The 21,375-nt window shown below is 45.6% G+C and overlaps 1 protein-coding gene across 8 annotated transcripts in view; it reads left to right on the forward strand.

The window, feature by feature from the left end:
* fat3a (FAT atypical cadherin 3a) overlaps nt 1-21,375 on the forward strand; it is a 111,806-nt gene that overhangs the window by 33,999 nt on the left and 56,432 nt on the right. For all 8 annotated transcript variants that reach the window (XR_011687031.1, XM_071471552.1, XM_071471546.1 and 5 more), the window contains exon 2: nt 4,747-8,073. Coding sequence is in view for 7 of the 8 variants with exons in the window: in XM_071471552.1 (XP_071327653.1) it covers nt 4,747-8,073 (3,327 nt within the window). In the remaining variant the exon portion in view is untranslated. The remainder of the gene's footprint in view (nt 1-4,746; nt 8,074-21,375) is intronic.

Genomic DNA, 21,375 nt, shown 5'->3' on the forward strand with positions numbered 1-21,375 from the left:
TTTTTTGTTGCGTTCAGATAACAGTGAACATTTTACAGTGGAGCTGTGGAAACCAGTATCATGTTGCTCTCAGACTCTCCTGAAGTGTAACAGTCAACAGTTTGTTCTCTCTACATGGAGAATAAAGTTTCCTATAATGATAATAACAATAATAATAATAAAGAACTGATGTCCACACTGCAGAACTGCTGGATCAGACACAGATACATTATCATCAGACTCAGGCCTGTTCCCTGTCAGGAGAACAAGGAACCGTGGCTGTGGTAGAGTGTGTCAGGTAACCAGAGAAGACCCCGCCCCCTCATTTCCTCTGAGCTGCAGGTAAGTGATTTAACAGAGCTGCTCTCAGTCTGAACACCTCCTCCTCCTCCTCCTCCTCTGCATTTGTTCTCCTAATCCTCCTCTGCCCAGCCTCGCTCTCTCTCTCGCTCGCTCTGGGTAAACATGGGGGTTCTCATGTTCCACAGCAGCTGGATGGGGGAGGAAGGGGAGGAGGGGGAGGAGTGACAGTGTGTGAAGCTGCTTCATTTTCTGCAGCCATTTTGTCCTTGTGGCAGCAATATTTGATTACCATTGGTTGTGTGTGTGTGTGTGTGTGGGATTTCCTCACATAATGCAGTTGTGTGGTTAGTGTGTGCAGAACTGACACACACACACACACACACACACACCTCCTTCTGGTCTGTGGTTCTCTCACCACATGAGCCGGAGGTATTTTTAAAAACAGGATGATTTTCACTTCTGCTCTGGTTTTCTTCAGTAAGTGGCTGTTGAGCACGATGAGGCTCTGTGCTGTGCACGTACGTGGATGGCAATCAGCTTGTTCTCTGCTTCATGTTCGAGCAGCTTGTTCTAACATGTCAGTTACAATCTCATTAACTCTTTCCTGTTCTTATTTATTTGATCCTCCGTCACTCAGATGCTGTGATGCATCGTTGTGTTTCCTGGACAACACTTCCTTATTAATCATATGATGTCATGTTGTATAATTATCCTGAGGGCTGCAGCTAATCTTTTTCATAATTGATTTATTCAGTGAATTGAATTCGTATTTAACTAAAGAAAACTCAGTTTGTCTGAGTAAAACCACAGACTGTAAACAAAGATGGCCGCTGCCTCTGTGACGTCGCCACAGGTTTCTGAAGCTCAGAGTGAGCTGCTCCACTGTCGGCATCTTGGCAGTGCCTGACTCCGCCCCCAACTCCCAGCTGATCCAAATATGGGCAGAGAGGTGGGGTGTGGGTGGAGCAACCTGAGGTTGATGTTTGGTCACAACAGACCATAAATGAAGCTGTGTGGTGCTACACAGACCTGCACATCAGTTTCTCCATGTGTTTGTTTGGTACAAAATCACATCATCATCATTTTTATTGTTTTTATTCTGTGGAAATCAAATGTATAAATGAGCAGTAACTGAAACTGTGACTCATATCACACTCACGTTGACCCGTCTTTAATCTACAGCAGAGGTCGGCCATGTTCCTGTTGTCTCCACAGACTCAAGCTTTGTGTGGGTAAAGACAGTAATTCCATTCTGCTGCGGTACATTATTTTGTTGCCTCTGTCAGCTCCTCTGTGTGTGTCTGTGTGTGTCTGTGTGTGTGTTGCTTTGTCAGCATGAGAGCTGGTAGCTGAGGCAGGATGAAGCCTGCAGCCTCACCAGCTGTGCTGCCTCTGTCTGTTAGTTTGTAGCATATAGCTGTGTATTAGCAGGGTCAGAGGTGGCGGCGGTGTGTGTGTGAATGTGAGAGAGTGTGTGTGTGTGTGTGTGTGTGTGGGGTGGGGGTGGGGGGTGGGGGGGGGGGTTGCTGCTGCTGCTGGCTGCTGTTTGCCACACAATTCAGGGCCAATTAGCCCGTAATGAAAACCTAATGAGAGGCTGTTTAGAGCTGACAGTAAGTGGGGCTTCTCTGTGGAGAATGATAGTGCTTTTCTGTGTCACTATCCCCAGAGTCTGTGTGTGTGTGTGTGTGTGTGTGTTATTATCTGCATGGATGTATCTGGGTGTGTGTGTGTGTTAGGGTTTGTTTGGGGGAATTAGATTGTCTCTTTTTAAATTTCATGTTGTGTCTCTGTTTTTTTGCAGATGACACTGATAGTAATTGTATATGAGTGAGATCAGCTGATACCGATCATTTTCTGTTTTGTTATAGCAGCTGGCTGAGAGGTTGGGACCTCCAACAGGCAGCAGTGTAACTCAACAACATGCTTTTATATATGTTGTTTATATAGTTTGTCTGATTTTAAGACGCAGTTTGCAGTTTTCCCTGCTGTGTTTGTGTTGTGTAGTAATGACTCCTGTATACGACTGAAATCTGATACACACCCTGATGTTGCCTGTGACAGCCTCTGTCGTTGTGTGTTCACAGTCTCTGCTGAATAATAAATCAGTCTGGCTTCATGCCAGAAACAAAGCTACATGTACTCTCTCTCTGCTCCTGCAGTCTGTTTAGCTTTTCACCTCTATCTACACACACACACACACACACACACACACACACACACACACACACACACACACACACACACACACAGATACACACAGATACACAAAAAACCTGAACCAGAGAAATGTGTTTACAGCCACACAAGCCTGAGCAGAGATTTGCCGCAGGGCGTGACGTGGCGATGCCAGCCTGCCGATGGCTCCTCTCTCTGTAGATAGTCCTGGTGAACTGTCACCGATCTCACCATTATTACCTAAAGAGAGAGGAGAGCGGCGAATCAGACACATGCTCGACGTCAACCCGCTGCACACTGCCCTCCAACCAGCCCTCAGGGCACAGCTCTGTATATGGAGGACAGGAATGAGATCCGCTGGCCACAAGTGTGTGTGTGTGTGTGTGTGTGATGTCAAACATAGCAGGGAGCACTTTGCCCAGATGTGTGTTTATAGTAGTTCCAGATCTGGCTGCCTCTTGGCTGTTGTGGGATTGTAACTGCTGAGAATAACAGCAGCCTGAATTCAGCTTCTAGAGTAGTAACACAGAGGAGCCACAGGCTGCTACAGTCTGATGAGCTTTTTCCACACACACGCCATTCTCCTCCAGTGCACACGTAATAATAAACATTATTAGGGAGTAAATGAACTTTGACTGACTTGTTGGTTGCGCTCTCAGCAGCCTGCATGAGTCCAGTGCCCCGTTCACGAGACGAGAAGTCAAACCTGTGCTGATGCAGGCTCAGCCTCCAGTCAGGGCTGGGAGCGGAAGAAATGCTAGGCAGAAGGAAAGAAGGCAAGAGAATGACAACAGGACTTCTTCAGATGACCAACTGGCTCCATGAAAAAAACATACACTTCCTGTTTACCAGCTTGATATCTCAGATCAGCTGTCTCCTCACTCAGTTCCATTTCCTTCCTGGTAGCTGCAGGAGCTGCTTTGGTTTTGACTCACTGGTATAAATCATGATGGAAGCTCAAATCACATTCATCCCAAACAGAAATAATAAAGAGGATATGAATATGGATGATTGACTCTCTGTCCTTTCACATACAGATAACTGCAGGTAAATAACAGTAATGGAGCATGTAGAGCTCCCCTCACATGCTGATGATGAGTAGCATCAGTATTATCGGGTTAGACCTATAGTGACTGAGTCTGTAAGTGCAGAGTGAAACCAGCCTGTGAAGGGTTAACACAGTGTGGCGCATCATTACTGTGCCTCCCTGCTGGCACCAGTTCTTCAAAGGAGAGATGCACTGACCCAGTAAAGCTGACTGAGACACTTCCAGCAGGAAAGTCCTCCAACACCCTCCTCCCCCTCACACACAAACACACACACACACACACACACACACAAACACACACAGAAGGTGACACTGAGATGACAGTTTAAGGTCAGACTGAAGTGATTTTTCCCAGTATCTCTCTGTGGTGGATGATTTGTGTTTAAACACAGACTCAGGCATCGGTCGCAGCCTGAACACCTCGGTTTGCTTTGTTTCAGCTGAGGTGGTTTCTGGTCAAATGTTTTTTTTCTCTCAGTCAGAAGTGAAGAAGAAAAACTTGTACTCTTGCAGGAGTTGTGTGCATGTGAATGTGTAGATTTAGCAGTGTGTGATTATCAGTGCACTCGGACACAGTTGGTTTTTTCCCGCCCATCTCTCCATCCCTTGTGGCGGAAAGTGCAGAGTCATCAAAATGCAGACCACTGTGGCACTCCTACAGCCACAACATGGCTTTTACCGGATCAGGGCTTCTCCAGAGCCCAGATTGGCACATATTTGTGGCTGCGTGCTTTTTTTTCTGACAGAGAAGAAAATCTGAACACAGCAGCTTCTTGATGCAGTTTCACAACTGTATCTGCTGCTCTGGAGATATTACATGGTTTCAGACTCGTGTATTTCAGGATGAGGGTTATGAGAGGGTCACAGTGCAGCCCATCATTTTGTCCTCTGCAGTTATTTTCTTTAGTGTTTGTTTTGGTGTTGCTACACTCCTCTTCCGAGCCGTACAATTATTTTGTTCCTTCTCAAACCACCTCTGGTTTTTCACAAACTTGCAATTGACTGTCAGTGTCCAGAGACCACACAAGGATGATGTCAGCCTTCATTTTGGTTGCCCGGTAACTGTGGACACCCCCTTCCCTCTCCACTTCCAATCAATCTCTGTAGTCCAATGGATAATTAGTAGCCTGTCAGGGCTGGGAGGTAAAAGGTCAAGTCCTGGATCTGAAGCGTGCCTTTGTTGCTGTAAATCCCTCCCCTGCGGCTAACTTTTCCCTCCGTTTCTCTTTTTATTGCAGGAGTGAGTGATGATGGGATGGATGTGAATATGGGCCAGTGGGCAGGCATGCGAGCCCCTCTCCTCGGCCTGGCCCTGCTGCTGCCATTGCTGCTCCTCAAGCCTCCACCCTGCTGCAGCCTGAACACCCCGGGGGCCCCTCAGGATGGACCTGGCTTCAGCTTCACTCAGGCTGTCTACCACGCCACAGTTTACGAAAACTCAGCAGCACGCACCTACGCCAACAGTAAAGTTAAAATGGGCATCCACCTGGCCCAGCGCTCCTGGGAGATCCGCTACAGGATCACCTCTGGTGACGACGAAGGGCTTTTCAAGGCCGAGGAGTACGTGCTGGGGGATTTTTGCTTCTTGCGTATAAGGACTAAGGGTGGAAATGCAGCCATCTTGAACCGAGAGATCCAGGATAATTATGTATTGACAGTGAAAGCCTCTGTCAAGGGGGAAGCCCTCCTTGAGACCTGGACTAAAGTCAGCATCCAGGTCTTGGATATGAATGACCTACGACCCTTGTTTTCACCCACCACGTACTCTGTCACCATAGCAGAGAGCACACCTCTCAGGACTAGCATAGCACAAGTTACCGCCACAGATGCAGATATTGGCTCCAATGGGGAGTTTTACTATTTCTTCAAGGAGAAGATGGAGCTGTTCGCAGTCCACCCGACCAGTGGAGTGGTTTCTCTTAGTGGGAAGCTTAATGTTGACGAGCAGAACCGGTATGACTTAGAAATTCTGGCGGTGGACCGTGGCATGAAGCTCTATGGAAATAATGGGGTCAGCAGCACGGCCAAGCTTTTTGTCCATGTAGAGCGCGTGAATGAGCATGCCCCAGTAATGAATGTGGTCGCCCACAGCCCCTCGTGGCTCGAGAAAAACCCTGTGTATGCCATGGTCACTGTTGAAGATCTAGATGAAGGCTTAAATGGAGAAATAGACTCGGTGGTCATTGTGGGCGGAGACCCTTCAGAGCAGTTTTACGTAGAGAGATCTGAGGAGGGTGAGTTTTCCATAAAGGCTTCTGAGTCAGTAAACTGGGAGATCTACCCTTATGGCTGTAACCTCACTCTGCAGGCTAAAGACAGGGGAACCCCTCAGAAGTTCTCTGCTGTTAAGGTTGTCCACATAACGTTAAAGAAACGGCCAGCAGGGGAAGCTAAGTTTGAGCAGGATGTGTATGAAGTGAGTCTGAATGAAATTTCACCACCAGGTACAATAGTAGAGGCTGTTAAAATCACACCAGAGCCTGATGATGCAGAATATATCCTGGCACCTTCTGCTGATTCAGCTTTTTTTCAAATGAACACCCTGACAGGCGTCATCTCCACCACCCGCTGGTTCACTCAGGTGACTCAGGATGTCTTTAATCTGGAGGTGTTGGAAGTAGACAGTGAGCTCAAGGTTAAAGTGCAGGTGACCATCGAGGATGCCAATGACAACACACCAACATTTGCTCAGTCCTCTTATGAGTTCTTTGTGAATGAAAGTGTACCAGTTGGGACCAGTGTGTTAACAGTGTCCGCAGTGGATGAGGATAAAGGAGAGAACGGATACATAACTTACAGCATCTCCAGCCTGCAGCCGTTACCTTTCAGAATCAACCAGTTCTCTGGTATGATCAGCACCACTAAAGAGCTGGACTTTGAATCCTCACCTGAAAGTTTTGTGTTTGTTGTCAGAGCATCCGACTGGGGGTCACCTTACAGGCGAGAGAGCGAAGTCAATGTAACAATCCATCTGGAAAATGTGAATGATAACCAGCCACTGTTTGAGAAGGTAGCATGCCAGGGGGTGATCTCTAGGGATTTCCCAGTGGATGAAGTGATCACCACAATGTCAGCCATTGATATAGATGAGTTAGAGCTAGTAAAATATAAGATCATTGCAGGGAATGAATGGGGGTACTTTGATCTCAACCCAGATTCAGGGGTCCTTGCACTGCGAAGTTCCCTCGCCACAGCCAGTCCAAAGAATGGTGTATTTAGTCTCAAAATAACTGCCACGGATGGCGAGAACTTTTCCGACCCTATGTTTGTTAACATCTCAGTTGTTCATGGGAAGTCTCCTCCCAGAGGTTTCAACTGTAAAGAGACGAGGGTGGCCCAAAAGTTAGCTGAGAAGTTACTCAAAAAGTCCAAAGCCAGCACCAAGCCCAAAATTGAGGATGGTTTCATTGACCTTTTCTCTGTCAATCGGCAGACACCCCAGTTTGACAAAGCTTTTCCCACAGATATCGCTGTGAGGGAAGACTTGAAGGTTGGCTCCAGTGTTTTCAAGGTGAACGCCTATGATGGCGACACCGGTTTCAATGGTCAGATCCTGTACTCTATTTCAGATGGAAACACTGACTGCTGTTTTACCATTGACATGGAGACTGGCCTCATCAGTGTCTTCCTGCCCATGGACAGAGAAAAGAGAGATCGCTACCTCCTCAACCTAACTATCTATGACCTTGGCCTGCCTCAGAAAACCGCCTGGCGTTTGCTAACTGTCTATATAGAAGACGCTAATGATAATGCACCACAGTTTTTACAAGAAGGAGGCTATAGAATCGTCATTCCTGAAAACACTGCCATAGGTACAGATGTCATTCAGGTTGAGGCCACGGACAAAGATCTTGGACCTAATGGGGAGGTTGTGTATTCTGTTCTGACCAGTACTACCCAGTTCAGTATCAACTCCACCACTGGGATAGTGTATGTTGCTGGTCAACTAGACAGGGAGTTTGTTTCTACTTTCAACCTGAAGATTGAGGCTCGGGACAGGGCAGAGAAAGGGAGTCAGAGATTTTCTGTGGCCACACTGAAAGTCATACTGGAGGATGTAAACGACTGCCCCCCACTGTTTATCCCCAGTGTGTACAAAGCCAGGGCTCTGGAGGATCTCCCCGTAGGAACAGTTGTGGCCTGGTTAGAAACCCAGGATCCAGATTTGGGGTTGGGAGGCCAGGTCAGGTACTCTCTAGCCAATGACTACAATGGATGGTTTGAGGTAGACAAGGCCAGCGGGGCGATCCGGCTGACAAAAGAGCTTGACTACGAGACCCAGCAGTTCTACAACCTCACTGTGAAGGCCAAAGACAAAGGAAGGCCTGTTTCTCTTCTCTCTGTCACATTTGTGGAGGTGGAGGTGGTGGATGTGAACGAGAACCTCTACGCCCCGTACTTCTCCCACTTTGCCCTGACAGGATTAGTTAAAGAGAATGCCCGGATTGGAACTACCCTACTGCAAGTCACCGCTAATGATGATGACTCTGGTAGAGATGGAGAAATCCAGTACTCAATTCGTGACGGGAGTGGGCTGGGACGATTTGCCATTGATGAAGATACAGGTGAGTGTTCCCTGAAAATTGTTCTGTTCTGTGTTTCCTGTTTTTAATCAGTATGACTTTATTCTCACAATTAAAAGCTGTAGATTAAAGAGAGTTGAGGGCAGCACCTGACCAGTTATAATGCCATACTGGTCTGACCTTTTATGTCCCAAACTTTTGTCTTGTTGTCTCCCTGGTTCTGGCTTGAAGAGGTTTGACTGTTTTTATAGAGGCTTTTTTCTCAAGGTCCAGTCACCAAGACCAGAGGTAGAGCTTAAGAGGTGGAAGACCATCTGTACAATAGATGTAGACAGAGATACAACTAGTAGGACCTGGTATGTCATGCGATCCACTTCATGCTAACCCCTGAGCTATGGGGGGTGTCAAGCTTGAGAGAAAAAGTGAAAAAACAGGGTCTCCCATTGTCTGATGGAGGCTGAATCATTTTAAGTCTTCTGATTGTCTTCAGATCCTGGAAACTTGATTTCTTACCACTCGATGAAATCCACAGTAGTGTGAATGAAAGGGCCTGTTTTATGGCCAAGAATTGAAAAATAGTTCACCACGCCTCAATCTGACTGGGGCTCATTCAGCTGTGTGTCTCTACTTGTCCCAACTTGTGAACATTTAGAAAATGATAAAAGTTGATGTTATATTTGATACAAGTCTGATGATGTTGTTTGATGATATTGGGGCAATATGCATGTCAAGCTATTGCTGGTCTGTAGCTAGCAGTGTACTTAAGACAGCACAAAACTACTGTAGACCATAGAGACGTTAGATTTTAGTAAACAAAAGTAAAACAACAACAAAGGAACATGAACATAAGCTAAATATATTCTCCCCCTGTTTACACACAGTTCACGTGGGATAAAAAAAACAACTGTAAATATAATAAACCTCAATACACTGCTGGCAGCTGCAGCTCTACTGAGCCAGAAGTCATTGCAGTCTGTTGTGGTGGATTGCATTAGATTGCACAGGGTGGTTTTCATGTAGTGGAATGTTTGGTGCCTTTTATTTGAAACTGTTCCAGAGACAGAAAGGTCAGTGTTCACCCTGACAGGCAGAGAAAAGCTTCATTATTATATTCTAACACATTCACAACTTCATCTCTGATTCACACCTGTGGCTCTTTTTACTCTGTGTGCAACCACAGTACAACCACAGTGAAACCACGGTCTGATGAGTTGGCCACTGAGTAGCTTAATGCTTCATAATTTCAATCATAAATCAATCTTTGCCTAAAAACTGAAATAAATAGTATGAGGCACATTCCATATGATTATAATATCATTAATGAATAAAGTGTTCAAAGAAAATACTGTTTTATATAAATGTCCACAGTTACTGTCGTCTTGTTAGCTGCTTCAACCATCAGCCCCAAGCTGCTGCTGAGACACACACACACACACACACACACACACACTCTGACCAGCTCTGTAAACCATGATGTCCAACATGGATTTTGGTCACAGTGGTGGGGGGTGTGGAGCTGACACTGTCCTCACACTCAGGCCTGGAGCTGGACTTTTTAAAGCTGTGAGTCGTATCAGTTAAAGGACGAGTTATGAACCTGATGTCCAGATGATAACATGGCTCAGACAGCAGTTGCTCCGCTGATGATACAGTATTGAGGCTTTACTGGTTCATACAGAGGCTGGTGTTTGTTTTTTATTGGCCACTCGGAGGACGTGTACAGATCTGTGTGATGTGGCTGAGCTGCAAACATGTTTTATGAAACCACATGTTGGCTCCAGCAGGTTGAATAACACATTATGCGCCTGCAGCATTACAGCCATCACATTACACAGTACACTCTGTCACTCCACCACTGTGGGGCCTTGATGAGTGATCACAGGGCCCTCCGACTGATGGGGGGCTGGTGTACAGCTGTGTGTGAGTGTAGGGTCTGACCATGGCCAGGAGGTAGCTCCAGGGTCGTATTGGTCTGTGAACAGGATTCTGAACTAGCTGCAGAGCTCTGGTGCAGATGCTGGGACCTCAGTCCAGGTGAGGAAGTCAGTATCCCGAGGAATCAGAACCATATTGGACGATTCCACACCTCAGGGTTGATGTTCAAGGCTAACGTGCAGTCCTGATACAGGAAGTAGAGTGACGGGTCTGCAGACTTTCCTGCAGGAGTTTGTCTCAGTTGTTCTGATTATCTCTGATGCTGCCTGAAGAACAGGATCAGGAATCAGCGAGTGCACGAGTCTCTGCGCTGACTTGATAAAACATAATGTAATGATGTAACATAATGTCTTGATAAACTTTATAGTTTCACACCAAGATAAAACAACAGTTTTCCTGGAAACCACTTCTTCTTCTCTGCTTTAAAACACAGCCTACACAGGAAGTTGTGCTGTGCAGCCACTGGCAGCTGCTGTTATAGAGCAGAGAAGAAGAACTGGTTTCTAGTAAATATCGTGATGTTAGCTGTGGACTGAGGTCCAGGTCCAGACCCAGTCACTGTCCCATCCAGACCAGGACCTTCAACCTATAAATGACTGAGAATTATTACATTTTGACTTGAGTGTTTCTGTTTTCACTGGTCATGTGATGCTGCTCAGCCAATCACTGCACCTCGAGGCAGTGAGACACAGTTTTAATTTTTCTACATGTTGTCAAGTATAAAAAAGACCCAAATGATCACTGTCAGAGGGTGACTGGTTGACTGTCAGTGAATTATTTCAACAGCATTAGTGTAGAAATTTCCATTCACTCATCTGTCAGACGCTTTTATCCAAAGTGACTGAGAAGTGAAGGACAGTGGTGAAGCTGCAGTGCAGTAAGTGCAGGGGATTGTGAAGAAATGCATCAAAACATACAAAGTGGGGTGACCCGATGGCCAGTGGCCAGGCAAGTTGCTGGTTTGCCTCCTGACCGTTCCGACTCTTTCCTTCATGTCATTCCACCTCTCTCTCTCCCTTTCCTGTCACTCTCTACTCTCCTGTCCAACAAAGACAAAATTACCCAAAAAATATCTATTTAAAAAAAAAGTGCAGAGTCAGAGCTGGTTAGACTTGTTAGGGTGTTAGAGAAGTGAGGAGAGGAGGTGCTCTCTGAAGAGAGAGAGGGACGCCCCTGCTCTGAGAGACTTCAGGAGCTGGTTCCACCAACAGGGAACCACAGACCAGCTTAATGCAGGAGAGAGGAATCGTTCTGTGTTGTTGTTGTGTTGATATAGATGTGTTGTCGTTCAACAGCAGCTGCTGCAAAGGCAGAGGCCTAACATTAGACACACACACACACACACACACACACACACACACACACACACACACACACACACACACACACACACACACACACACACACACACACACACACACTGGAAGCTGAACCTCTCTGTGTCATTCTCAGCAAGATGCTCTTCAACTCAGGACTTCTCTTCATCACAGCTGCTCCTGAGAGCTGGAGAGAGGAGGAGGTGGAGGAGAACTCATGGCTCCCACTTCTACAGTGATTAATCTCTAAGGGGGGGGGGCACAGCTTTGTTTCCCAACAACAGCAGCATTGTGCAGAGCTGTGAATGTGCCAGGAGTTAAAACACATACATATTCTACACTTCAGCTTCTTCTGCTCTGTTGTCAAAGACTTGTGTTATAGAGTTTACATTATAGACGTTTTATAGAGTTTACATTATAGAAGTGTTAGAGTTTGCATTATAGAAGTTTTATAGAGTTTACATTATAGAAGTGTTAGAGTTTGCATTATAGAAGTGTTATAGAGTTTACATTATAGAGGTTTCATAGAGTTTACAGTATAGACTGTGTGGTTGTAGACTCTCAACACTGAACTATCTTCAGTGATAAAAAAGTCCATTAATTGAAAAAGAGGCTCCTGATCACTTCATGTTGCCTTCATGACTTCTTCTGCACAATCTCAGCTGGTTGTTGTCTGATTGAAAACATGAGCTAATTCATAGAGATGATTTGAAATCCATATCAGGATCAGTTCAAACTCCTATCTTGATTACTGCTTTTCATTCTCTCTCTCTTTCTTTGAGCTGAGCTCTCTTCAGCTTCTTCAGTGCGACTGCTCAGAGTTTGACCTCATGTCATCCACATCAGCAGCTTCACTTTGAGTCAGTGTGGACTGATGTCAGTTGGAGGGGGCGGAGCCACGTGACTGAACACAAGGTCATATTTATTTAAGCAGACGGTTCCTGAACGCAGCGCAGGAGAAAGTCTGAACTGAATGAACATGAGGAGGAAGAATCAGTGACAGGTTCTAGATGTGGTTGTGATTTTTCTGCAGACCGACGACTGCAGCAACTTCTTCTTCCACAGATTCTACAGAGAAGGTGTGGGCAGCTGACTCCCACCGTCATCCAGAGCCCTGACTGCAGTTACATGAACAGATATATTGGATACAGCACAGACTGCAGGCTGCTCTTCTTCTGTTATATAAAAGAGGATCAGCAGTAATGTGTGACGAGGCAGAACTGTGAAGGACGCCTCCTCCTGCAGCTTCAGGATGAACAAACAGCTGGACACAACATCTGCTGCTGAATAATCAGAACCACAGATCGGTCGGGTCTGGTTCAGGTCTGGTTTAGGTATGATTCAGATATGGTTCAGGTATGGTTAACCCTTTAAAACTGAGTGTGTTGTTGGCGACACATTAGCGCAGGCACACTTTGGATAACTGTAACTCTGTCACTGTTTGAGCAATCGGAAAATTCCGACGGTTTCTGAAAGCTAAGACCTTGGGCTTTAGGCATATAGGTGTCATTACGGTAATTTCACCAGGCGGACATTTCGAGGCTCCGGTGTTAAAGGGTTAAGGTTTGGTTCAGGTCTGGTTCAGATATGATTCAGGTCTGGTTAAGTTCTGATTGAGGTCTGGTTCAGGTCTCGTACACATAAGGTTCAGGTCTGATTCGGATATGGTTCAGGTGTGGTTCAGATCTGGTTCAGGTCTGATTCAGATATAGTTCAGGTCTGGTTCAGGTCTGGTTCAGATACGGTTCAGTTCTGATTCAGGCCTGGTTCAGGTCTCGTACAGATGCCTTCACAGTTTTTCAGTCACTTCCTGTTCTGTGAAAGGTGGAAGAGAAATGACCCGTCCCTTTACAGGTGTGTCCTCATGTCACATGACCTGTTTCTTTAAGGAGCACACAGACACATGTTGGACCATCAGCACTAATCACACACTCTGCACATTACACAGAGCTGCTCCTCTGTCACCATAATTAGTGAGTTAATGACTGTGTTTATCATAAAAGGCTGAAAGGAGCACGAGTGTGTGTGTGTGTGTGTGTGTGTGTGTGTGTGTACACATAATGTTGGGGAGTGATCATGAATTAATGATGTGTTGTGATTGACTAAACCCATATTTGGATTTTTTTAAAATATATTTTTGGGCATTTTGCTTTATTTTGACAGGACAGTAAAGAGTGACAGTCGGTCGGGAGTCGAACCAGCGAGTCGCCTGCTAAGAGCATGTGCACTCATGTGGTGCGCGCCCCAGCCACTCGGCCATCAGGGCGCCCCACCCATATTTGGATTTTTATATTTTATGTCAGTTGTTTTCTTTAAATTTGATTATTTTCAAGTGAAAAAAAGACACAATGATTGATCAGCTGTGATTGATCAGCTGTGATTTAACAGTTGTGATTGATCAGTGATTGATCAGCTGTGATTGATCGGCTGTGATCAGACAGGACAGATCAGTGTTTGATTGGCAGCTGATGTTAGAGTCTTTATTGGTACTGTGAAAAAATCAGCAACATCAAAAACAGACACAGATGCATTTAACCAGGAAGTCTGCGAGGAAAAAACACTGGTCATGAGAGCCTGCGGCTGCCCTCACTGTAGGGCCAGCCAACACACGCAAACACACACACACAGACACACACATATACTGTGCATTGGTAGTGTATAAGCTTTTAACCTGTGTGAACAGCCTACACAACACACACAACACACACACACCACAAGCAGACTGGAGGTACATTCCTCACTTCACCCACAGGACAAATAATCTTGTTCAGTGTGAAAGAAGTGTGTTCTCTCTAAAAACGCACACAGACACACACATTGTACTATTGTGTTCCCGCAGGAACAAACCTCCAGGTGTGGTGTTGTGAACTTGAGACACTGTTTTTGTCCTGGTTAGGACACTGAGCTGTGTGTGTGTGTGTGTGTGTGTGTGTGTGTGTGTGTCCTAGTTTATCGTTACATAATCAAATAAACTTGATGAGCCTTTTGTACTGTCTGGACGTGTAAACTCATTATGTGTAAGAGCTAATGAAGCTTCTGTTTTAGTGGCCGGGAGCAGAACAACACAACAACACAACAACACAACAACACAACAGATCCATGAACCTAATGGAGACCAGAGCAGCGTCTCGTCCTCTTGTTGTATAGTCATTGTGTATGTCAGTCTGCAGCCAGTGGAACCAGTACTTTACTGGGCAGCAACAGTTACTGTCAGGTCCATGTCACCTGTGTGGTGACCCCTCACCTGTCCAGGCCTCTTATACTGAAACAGCTGATCTTCATTATTCACTTTAACAAGTGAGGAGCTGAGACAGTCTTCATGTCAGTGTAGTGTGTGTCTGTAGGAGTGTATGATGCTGTCAGTCCAGTATCTGACTGTGAGTCTGCAGCACATGGAGGTTGGAGTGTGTGTGTGTGTGTGTGTGTGTGTGTGTGTGTGTGTGTGTGTGTGTGTGCGCAGAGTTCGCATAGTTTCACAGACCAACAGTTAGTGCTCTGTCTGAACGAGCAGGGACCAGGTTCCATATTCACTTCTGCTGGTTTAATGCTAATTAAAAAAAGGGTTAGGGTTAGGGGGGCAGTTAGAAACAGCTGTTTATGGCTTACAGCCCCCCCCCCCCCCCCCGTTATATTTACAACCACGTACAGCAAACAGACAGAAACCAACATATTCTGTCTGTGGTCAGTTGCATTGGTCTGTGTGTGTATGTGTGTGTGTACCACTGACTTTAGACCAGTATTTTGTTGGTCAGTTACTTTCTACCTCAACATAACAATGCTCCTGACCACACCTCATTTTCAGACCAGCACAGTGTGTTTCTATTTAAACAACGTGACAATTGTGTCAGTCTGAAACTAGACACACAAAGACACACAAAGAAACACAAAGACACAGAGGTAAGATAGATGCCTGTAATGTTGGTATTTTCAAGTTACCAAGTTAACCAACCAGTTTATTTACTCTGAAGTTAAAAAGCGTTTATTCAGCTGCAGGACGGTGAAACTTTATCCTGAGACAAAACGTCTCAACTCAACAAACTTTTGTTGTGATTTGATGCTAAAGAAGAAAGAAGAAGAAATAAAATTTCATTTGATTTGAAGGTTCAGACCTCAGGAACAGTCCGGTGTTAACAACAGAACTTCAGATGGTTTACATCTAATTCATCTATCACATCAATACCATCACATCAATCACCTCATCACATCCATCACATCCATCACCTCATCACATCCATCACATCAATCACCTCATCACATCCATCACATCAATCACCTCATCACATCCATCACATCCATCACCTCATCACATCAATCACATCAATCACCTCATCACATCAATCATATCAATCACATCCATCACCTCATCACATCCATCACATTCATCACATCAATCACCTCATCACATCCATCACATCAATCACCTCATCACACCCATCATATCAATCACATCCATCACATCAATCACCTCATCACATCCATCACATCCATCATATCAATCACATCAATCACCCCATCACATCAATCACCTCATCACATCCATCATATCAATCACATCAATCACCTCATCACATCCATCACATCCATCACATCCATCACATCAATCACCTCATCACATCCATCATATCAATCACATCCATCACATCAATCACCTCATCACATCCATCACATTCATCATATCAATCACATCAATCACCTCATCACATCCATCACATTCATCACATCCATCATATCAATCACATCAATCACCTCATCACATCCATCACATCCATCATATCAATCACATCAATCACCCCATCACATCAATCACCTCATCACATCCATCATATCAATCACATCCATCATATCAATCACATCCATCACCCCATCACATCAATCCATCACATCAATCACATCCATCACCCCATCACATCAATCCATCATATCAATCACATCAATCACATTCATCAGATTCATCACATCCATCATATCAATCACATCCATCACATTCATCACTTCATCACATTCATCACATCCACTCTGCTCTTTGTGAGTTCCACTTCATCCCAGCCTGAGCCTCCTTCCTGTTTGTGTGTGTGTGATGTTGTGGGAAAACACCAATTAGGAATCACAACCTGCCAACAGGGCACATACAGTGTAAACAAGCCCTGGATGGGAGCTGATGAGACGGACATGGGGGCAGTGGAGGGCGTCAGAGCTGCAGTCAGGTGGAGGTAGACGGTGGATCAGGTGCAGCAGCAGCTGTCAGAACTGACTCTGGCTCTTCAACAACACAGAGGAGGATTCAGGTTTTTAGGATTCATTTAGGATCCATTCAACCCTGGTGGAGGCCAACACCAAGATTGTACCAGATGATGATGATGAAGAAGGAGCTGAGCTGGAAGACAAAGCTCTCGATTTACTGTTCAATCTTCATTCTCACCCTCGGCCTGAGTTTCAGGTAGAGACTGAGATCACGGAGAGAAAAGGCTGAGATGAGTTTCCTCTGCAGGGGGTCTGGACTCAGCCTCAGAGACGGGGTGAGGAGATCTGACGTCCAGAGGGAGCTTGGAGGAGAGTCGCTGCTCCTTCATGTTGAAAGGAGCCAGTTGAGGAGGTTCCTCTGGTTGGGATGTCTCCTGGGCTCCTCCCAGTGGAGGTTTTCAAGACACGTCCAACTGGAAGGAGGCCTTGGGGTAGACCCAGAACACACTAGAGGGATTATATATCTGGTCTGGGAATGCCTCAGGACCCTCCAGGAGGGGTGGAAAATGATTCTGAGGAGAAGGTCTGGTCTACTTTACTTGACCTGCCACCGAGACTTGAGCTCAGATAAAAGGAAGAAAATGTATTGGATGTTAACCAATAATAATGTTCTTGTTTCAAATTAAAAGCCTCTCAATAAATCGACAGGTTCACCTGCTGACAACAGCAGGTGACCCTGAGGACATGCTGACAGTGAATTATTACGAGTGTGAGTCCGTCTACAGACACCAGGACCCAGCTGTGTGTGTTCACCTCCTCCTCCCATCACATCCATCAGCTCCTCCTCATCAGGCTGCAGCTCCACTCCTCACAAACCCAAGTACAACACATCCTCTGTGGACCAACACAGTAAAATCAGCAGCAGCTGAAGAAGTCACCTCAACATATCTTTCATTTCCTGTTTCATGCTCTGCGTTGTTTGACATGTTCACCAGCTCATCCCTGTCGCTGCCTCCTCCTCTCCACCTGAACGATTCACTCTCTGTTGTGTCTTTCTTTAAATCACCTGTTGTATCATTAAATGTAAATGTAAATGAAAAAGGCTGAAATTTTATTTCACTGCTCCTTCTTTTAATCACCCCCCCTCTACAAATCACCATGGCAACGGGTAATTAACGTGGCAGCCACTAATCAGAGCAGTTACCTTCATGAAGCAGAGATTGAGGTCAGGTGAAGGAGATTTAAAAACCTGTGTGTGTGTGTGTGTGTGTGTGTGTGTGTGTGTGTGTATAAAGGGAATAATTGTAAAATAAGGGTAGACTGTGTCTCTCATTCTTCCTCCTCATCCTCCTTCTCTTTCTTTCCTTCCTGGTTGTTTCTTTAAATCAGATGATTTTACGCAAATGAAGAAGATGACAGTAAATGTCACTCTGCACCTGAGAGAGAAGAACACCTCTCAGTACTCTCATGTAGTACACTGTGTACTACAGTACAGTACTGTCACAGGAAATGACAGTCACAACATGTGCCCTGGTTGGCACCTGTGTGTGGCCCCTGTGTCATGTGATATGGTGCTGACCCTCTTTGAAAATACGGTAGCCTTTCCCCTTATGCTACGCAGGCAAGATGGCGACTGTTGAGGGGAGAGGCACCGATTTACCCTCAGTTTTTAGAGTGAACCATCCAGGAACCTCCAGCTCAGTGATCTGAGATCAGACACATGATTCACCTGATGTTCAGCTGATGTTAAAGTGACAGATGTTGTTTTACTGTGTCGCTGGACTGAAGGTTGTGACCCGAGTTTTTCCTCCCCCCTGTCGCCAAGTGCTGCTCTCTGTTGGGTTTTTCTCTGTAATAAACTCAGGTCTGACCTGACCCTGTAAAGTGCCTTGAGATAATGTAGATTATGATTTGGCGCTATACAAATAAAATTGAATTGAATTGAACTGAGTAAGGATCTGAATCTGTCTGATCTGACAGCCACCTCACTGAGGAGATGTGCTGGTGTTTAATATAATGCAGCAGGCTCTTATGTTGAAAGGTTACTGTGGGTGGTGACACAGGAAGTTGATTTCTGGATCACAACGAGGCAGAAACCTGAACAACAAAACAAACAAAACCACAGCTGTCATCAAGCCTTTTCATTACCCAGCATGCCCTGTTCCTCAGTGTTTTATTGTTCTTCGTTGACCTTCTGAAGCCACCCTACATTGTTGCAGAGCATCATGGTAGGAAGAAGTTTTCTCTTATTCATGTGTTAACCTTTCCCTCCACTCACCTGCTGTGTTCCTCTGCCTCCTGCTGATACAGGCTGCCCCCCCCTCACTGAGGCACAGCTCTTCATATCTGTGATGCTGGTTGGCTAATGAGGCTTTTACCTGTGGGGTCTCAGGTGCTAATCTGTGCTCAGAGCTGAAGGACTCATTATAACCCTGAGAGGATCTTAGCAGGAGCCTGATAAAGACTTCCTGCTGCTCGTTTCTCACTAATGGCCTCGTCACAGTCTGACACAGCTGACCTCTGACCTCACACCCACAGCCCTCCCTCTCCACATAGCCACTCCTGGTTCCTAAATGACCTTCCTGAATTCCACAGAAGGATGTGTCTGTGTTACTGATGCAGGTCCTGCTCTGTTGGTTCAGGTTTAATGCTGCAGCAGCAGGTTGTTCTCCTGTCTCTCTCCTGAATGACGAATGAGAGCAGAGAGAAAAAGCTGAGTGTGGAGGAGAGAGAGAGACTGGATTCATCCCTTGGTTTGTCCTGAATGACTTTCAGTACTTCAGCTAGATCCACCACACTCAGCAGAGACTCAGTGGAGACAGTATGAGGACAGAGCAGCACTGCAGAGACGTTTTGCTGCTGTCCACATTATAAAACAAGACTGATGAGAGGAGGAGGGACAGACATAGACCCTGCAGGAAGTGGATCACTACGAGGAGAGCTCCATAGGAGTAAGGTGCTTCCTGTTAGAGGAAATGTCCCACAGAGGAAAGACACCGGTGGTGGTGATGAGTGGTGGAGCTTCAGGCTCCGCCCACTCTACTATGTTTTAGTTTCAAAGTCATCTCTTCCTCTCTGTTTTAGTTTTAAAACCTTTTCCCTCCTTCTACATTTCAGTTTTAAACTTATCTCTTCTTCTGCGTTTCAGTTTCAAACTCGTCTCCTCTTCTCTGTTTCCTCCTCTGTCCACTCTACTCCAGAGTCTTCAGCCCCTCAAACAGAGACTTTTGGACCTTTGGAAACGATGATGTAGACGCCCATGGTGGCTCCTGATTGGGTCTTATAACTGTGGTTAGACTGAGCTCTGCAGCATTTTCTTGCTGTGGTCACTGGTGTCGAATCTTCTCTTCCAGTCAGAAAACCCTGACTACAAACAGAAGAGTTGCACCTGAGTCAGTGGAGATGGTGAGCTGTGATTGGTCAGGCTCCAGTGTGTAAATCACAGCATCACATTATAGAGAGATTGAAAGTTACTGTGCTGTCTGAGCTTGTTTGATTGACAGGTGTTGGAGACTGTCACTGTTACCATGGTGATGACGATGACTCTGCAGCAGTGGGCAGTGTATTAAAACATCATGTTTGTCGGTCTGTTGTTGCTCCATCACCGAAATATCTCAACAGCTACAGGAGAAATAGTTCTGAAGTTTTGTTGAGACGTTTGTTTTCCCGGAGGATGAATCCTCATGATGATGGTGATGATGATGATGATCTCTTGATGTTTCCTCTGGCGCCACCACGGGGAGCAGATCAGTGTTTTTTCAGACTCTGTTGTTTGCAGAGACAGTGCTGTGTGTGTGTGTGTGTGTGTGTGTGTGTCTGAGCTGAACGCAGCTGTGTGAGTGAAACCTGTCTCCCTTGTGGCCCCGCCCCCTGTCTGCAGCGGACTTTGTCTCTGTGTTCAGACGATTCTTCTTCCATTGTCACTTCCAGGTGTGTACACATGCAGGTGTGTTTGCTGTGGGATCAGCTGGGACAGTGACTTTGTTTCTGTGGCATTAGACTTCAAACAGACGACCTCCTGCTCTTTTTTATCTCCGTCTCCTCTGTGGTTTTGTCTCTCTGCTGAAAGTTCCAGAAGAGAAGGTTCAGTCTGACCTGGTCTTCAGGTGGGGGGGGGGGGCGAGCAGGGCTGTACCCAGAGCCACACTGTTGGGTCAGATAGAGCTGGATACCTGGACTCAGGTGTGGATGTCTCACACATGAACGGTGTAGTGAAACATCAAACCAGTTCAGATTAAGACACGCCCACTTCTGTGGTCGTTCTGTCCAGGCTGTCATCATATGGAAGTGGGCGTGGCTTCATGGTTTCATCATCATGAACTAGGTTTGATTCTGACATTCTCAGTTTGTTCAGAGTGCTTATAACAGGGAGCTGATTTCAACAGTCAGTCAACGTCACAGGTGAAACAGGTGAGTCCAGTCAGTGCGACACTCTGAATGTGCCTGTGTTCAGAGAGCTGCAGTACAGTCCACATTAAACTTCTGGAGTCCTCCAGGTGAAGTGTAGATATTTGATCTTGGCCCCGAAGAACAGTTTCATTGCTGCAGATGTGATCATACCTGTTGAAGGTAACTGCCTGAACGAGGTCGTAGAATAACCTGTGAGCCTCAGCTTCGGGGGACATTTAAAATGGCACCAGGATATTAACAAAATAAAAGACATGAACCTCACTCATGAAGGCTGCACTGACTTTAGCTGCAAGAAAAACCTTTCATCACAGTTTCATTAGTCTGCTTCAAATGAATTGACAAATGAATTGTTCTTCTTGTGCTTTGACTAAAACAAATAAAATTCAATTCAATTCAATTTTATAAAACTGTGTTAAAGCTCCAGATTTTAACTTCTGTGTTTTATCTAAAGTGTTGATATCATCAGAAGAGTGGTTGTGGTTGAAGAACCAAAAACCATCTT

This window comes from Trachinotus anak, unplaced genomic scaffold, assembly GCF_046630095.1.
Source record: "Trachinotus anak isolate AG129_WGS33_773 ecotype Australia unplaced genomic scaffold, CSIRO_AGI_Tana_v1 ptg000034l, whole genome shotgun sequence".
Classification (NCBI taxonomy): Eukaryota; Metazoa; Chordata; class Actinopteri; order Carangiformes; family Carangidae; genus Trachinotus; species Trachinotus anak.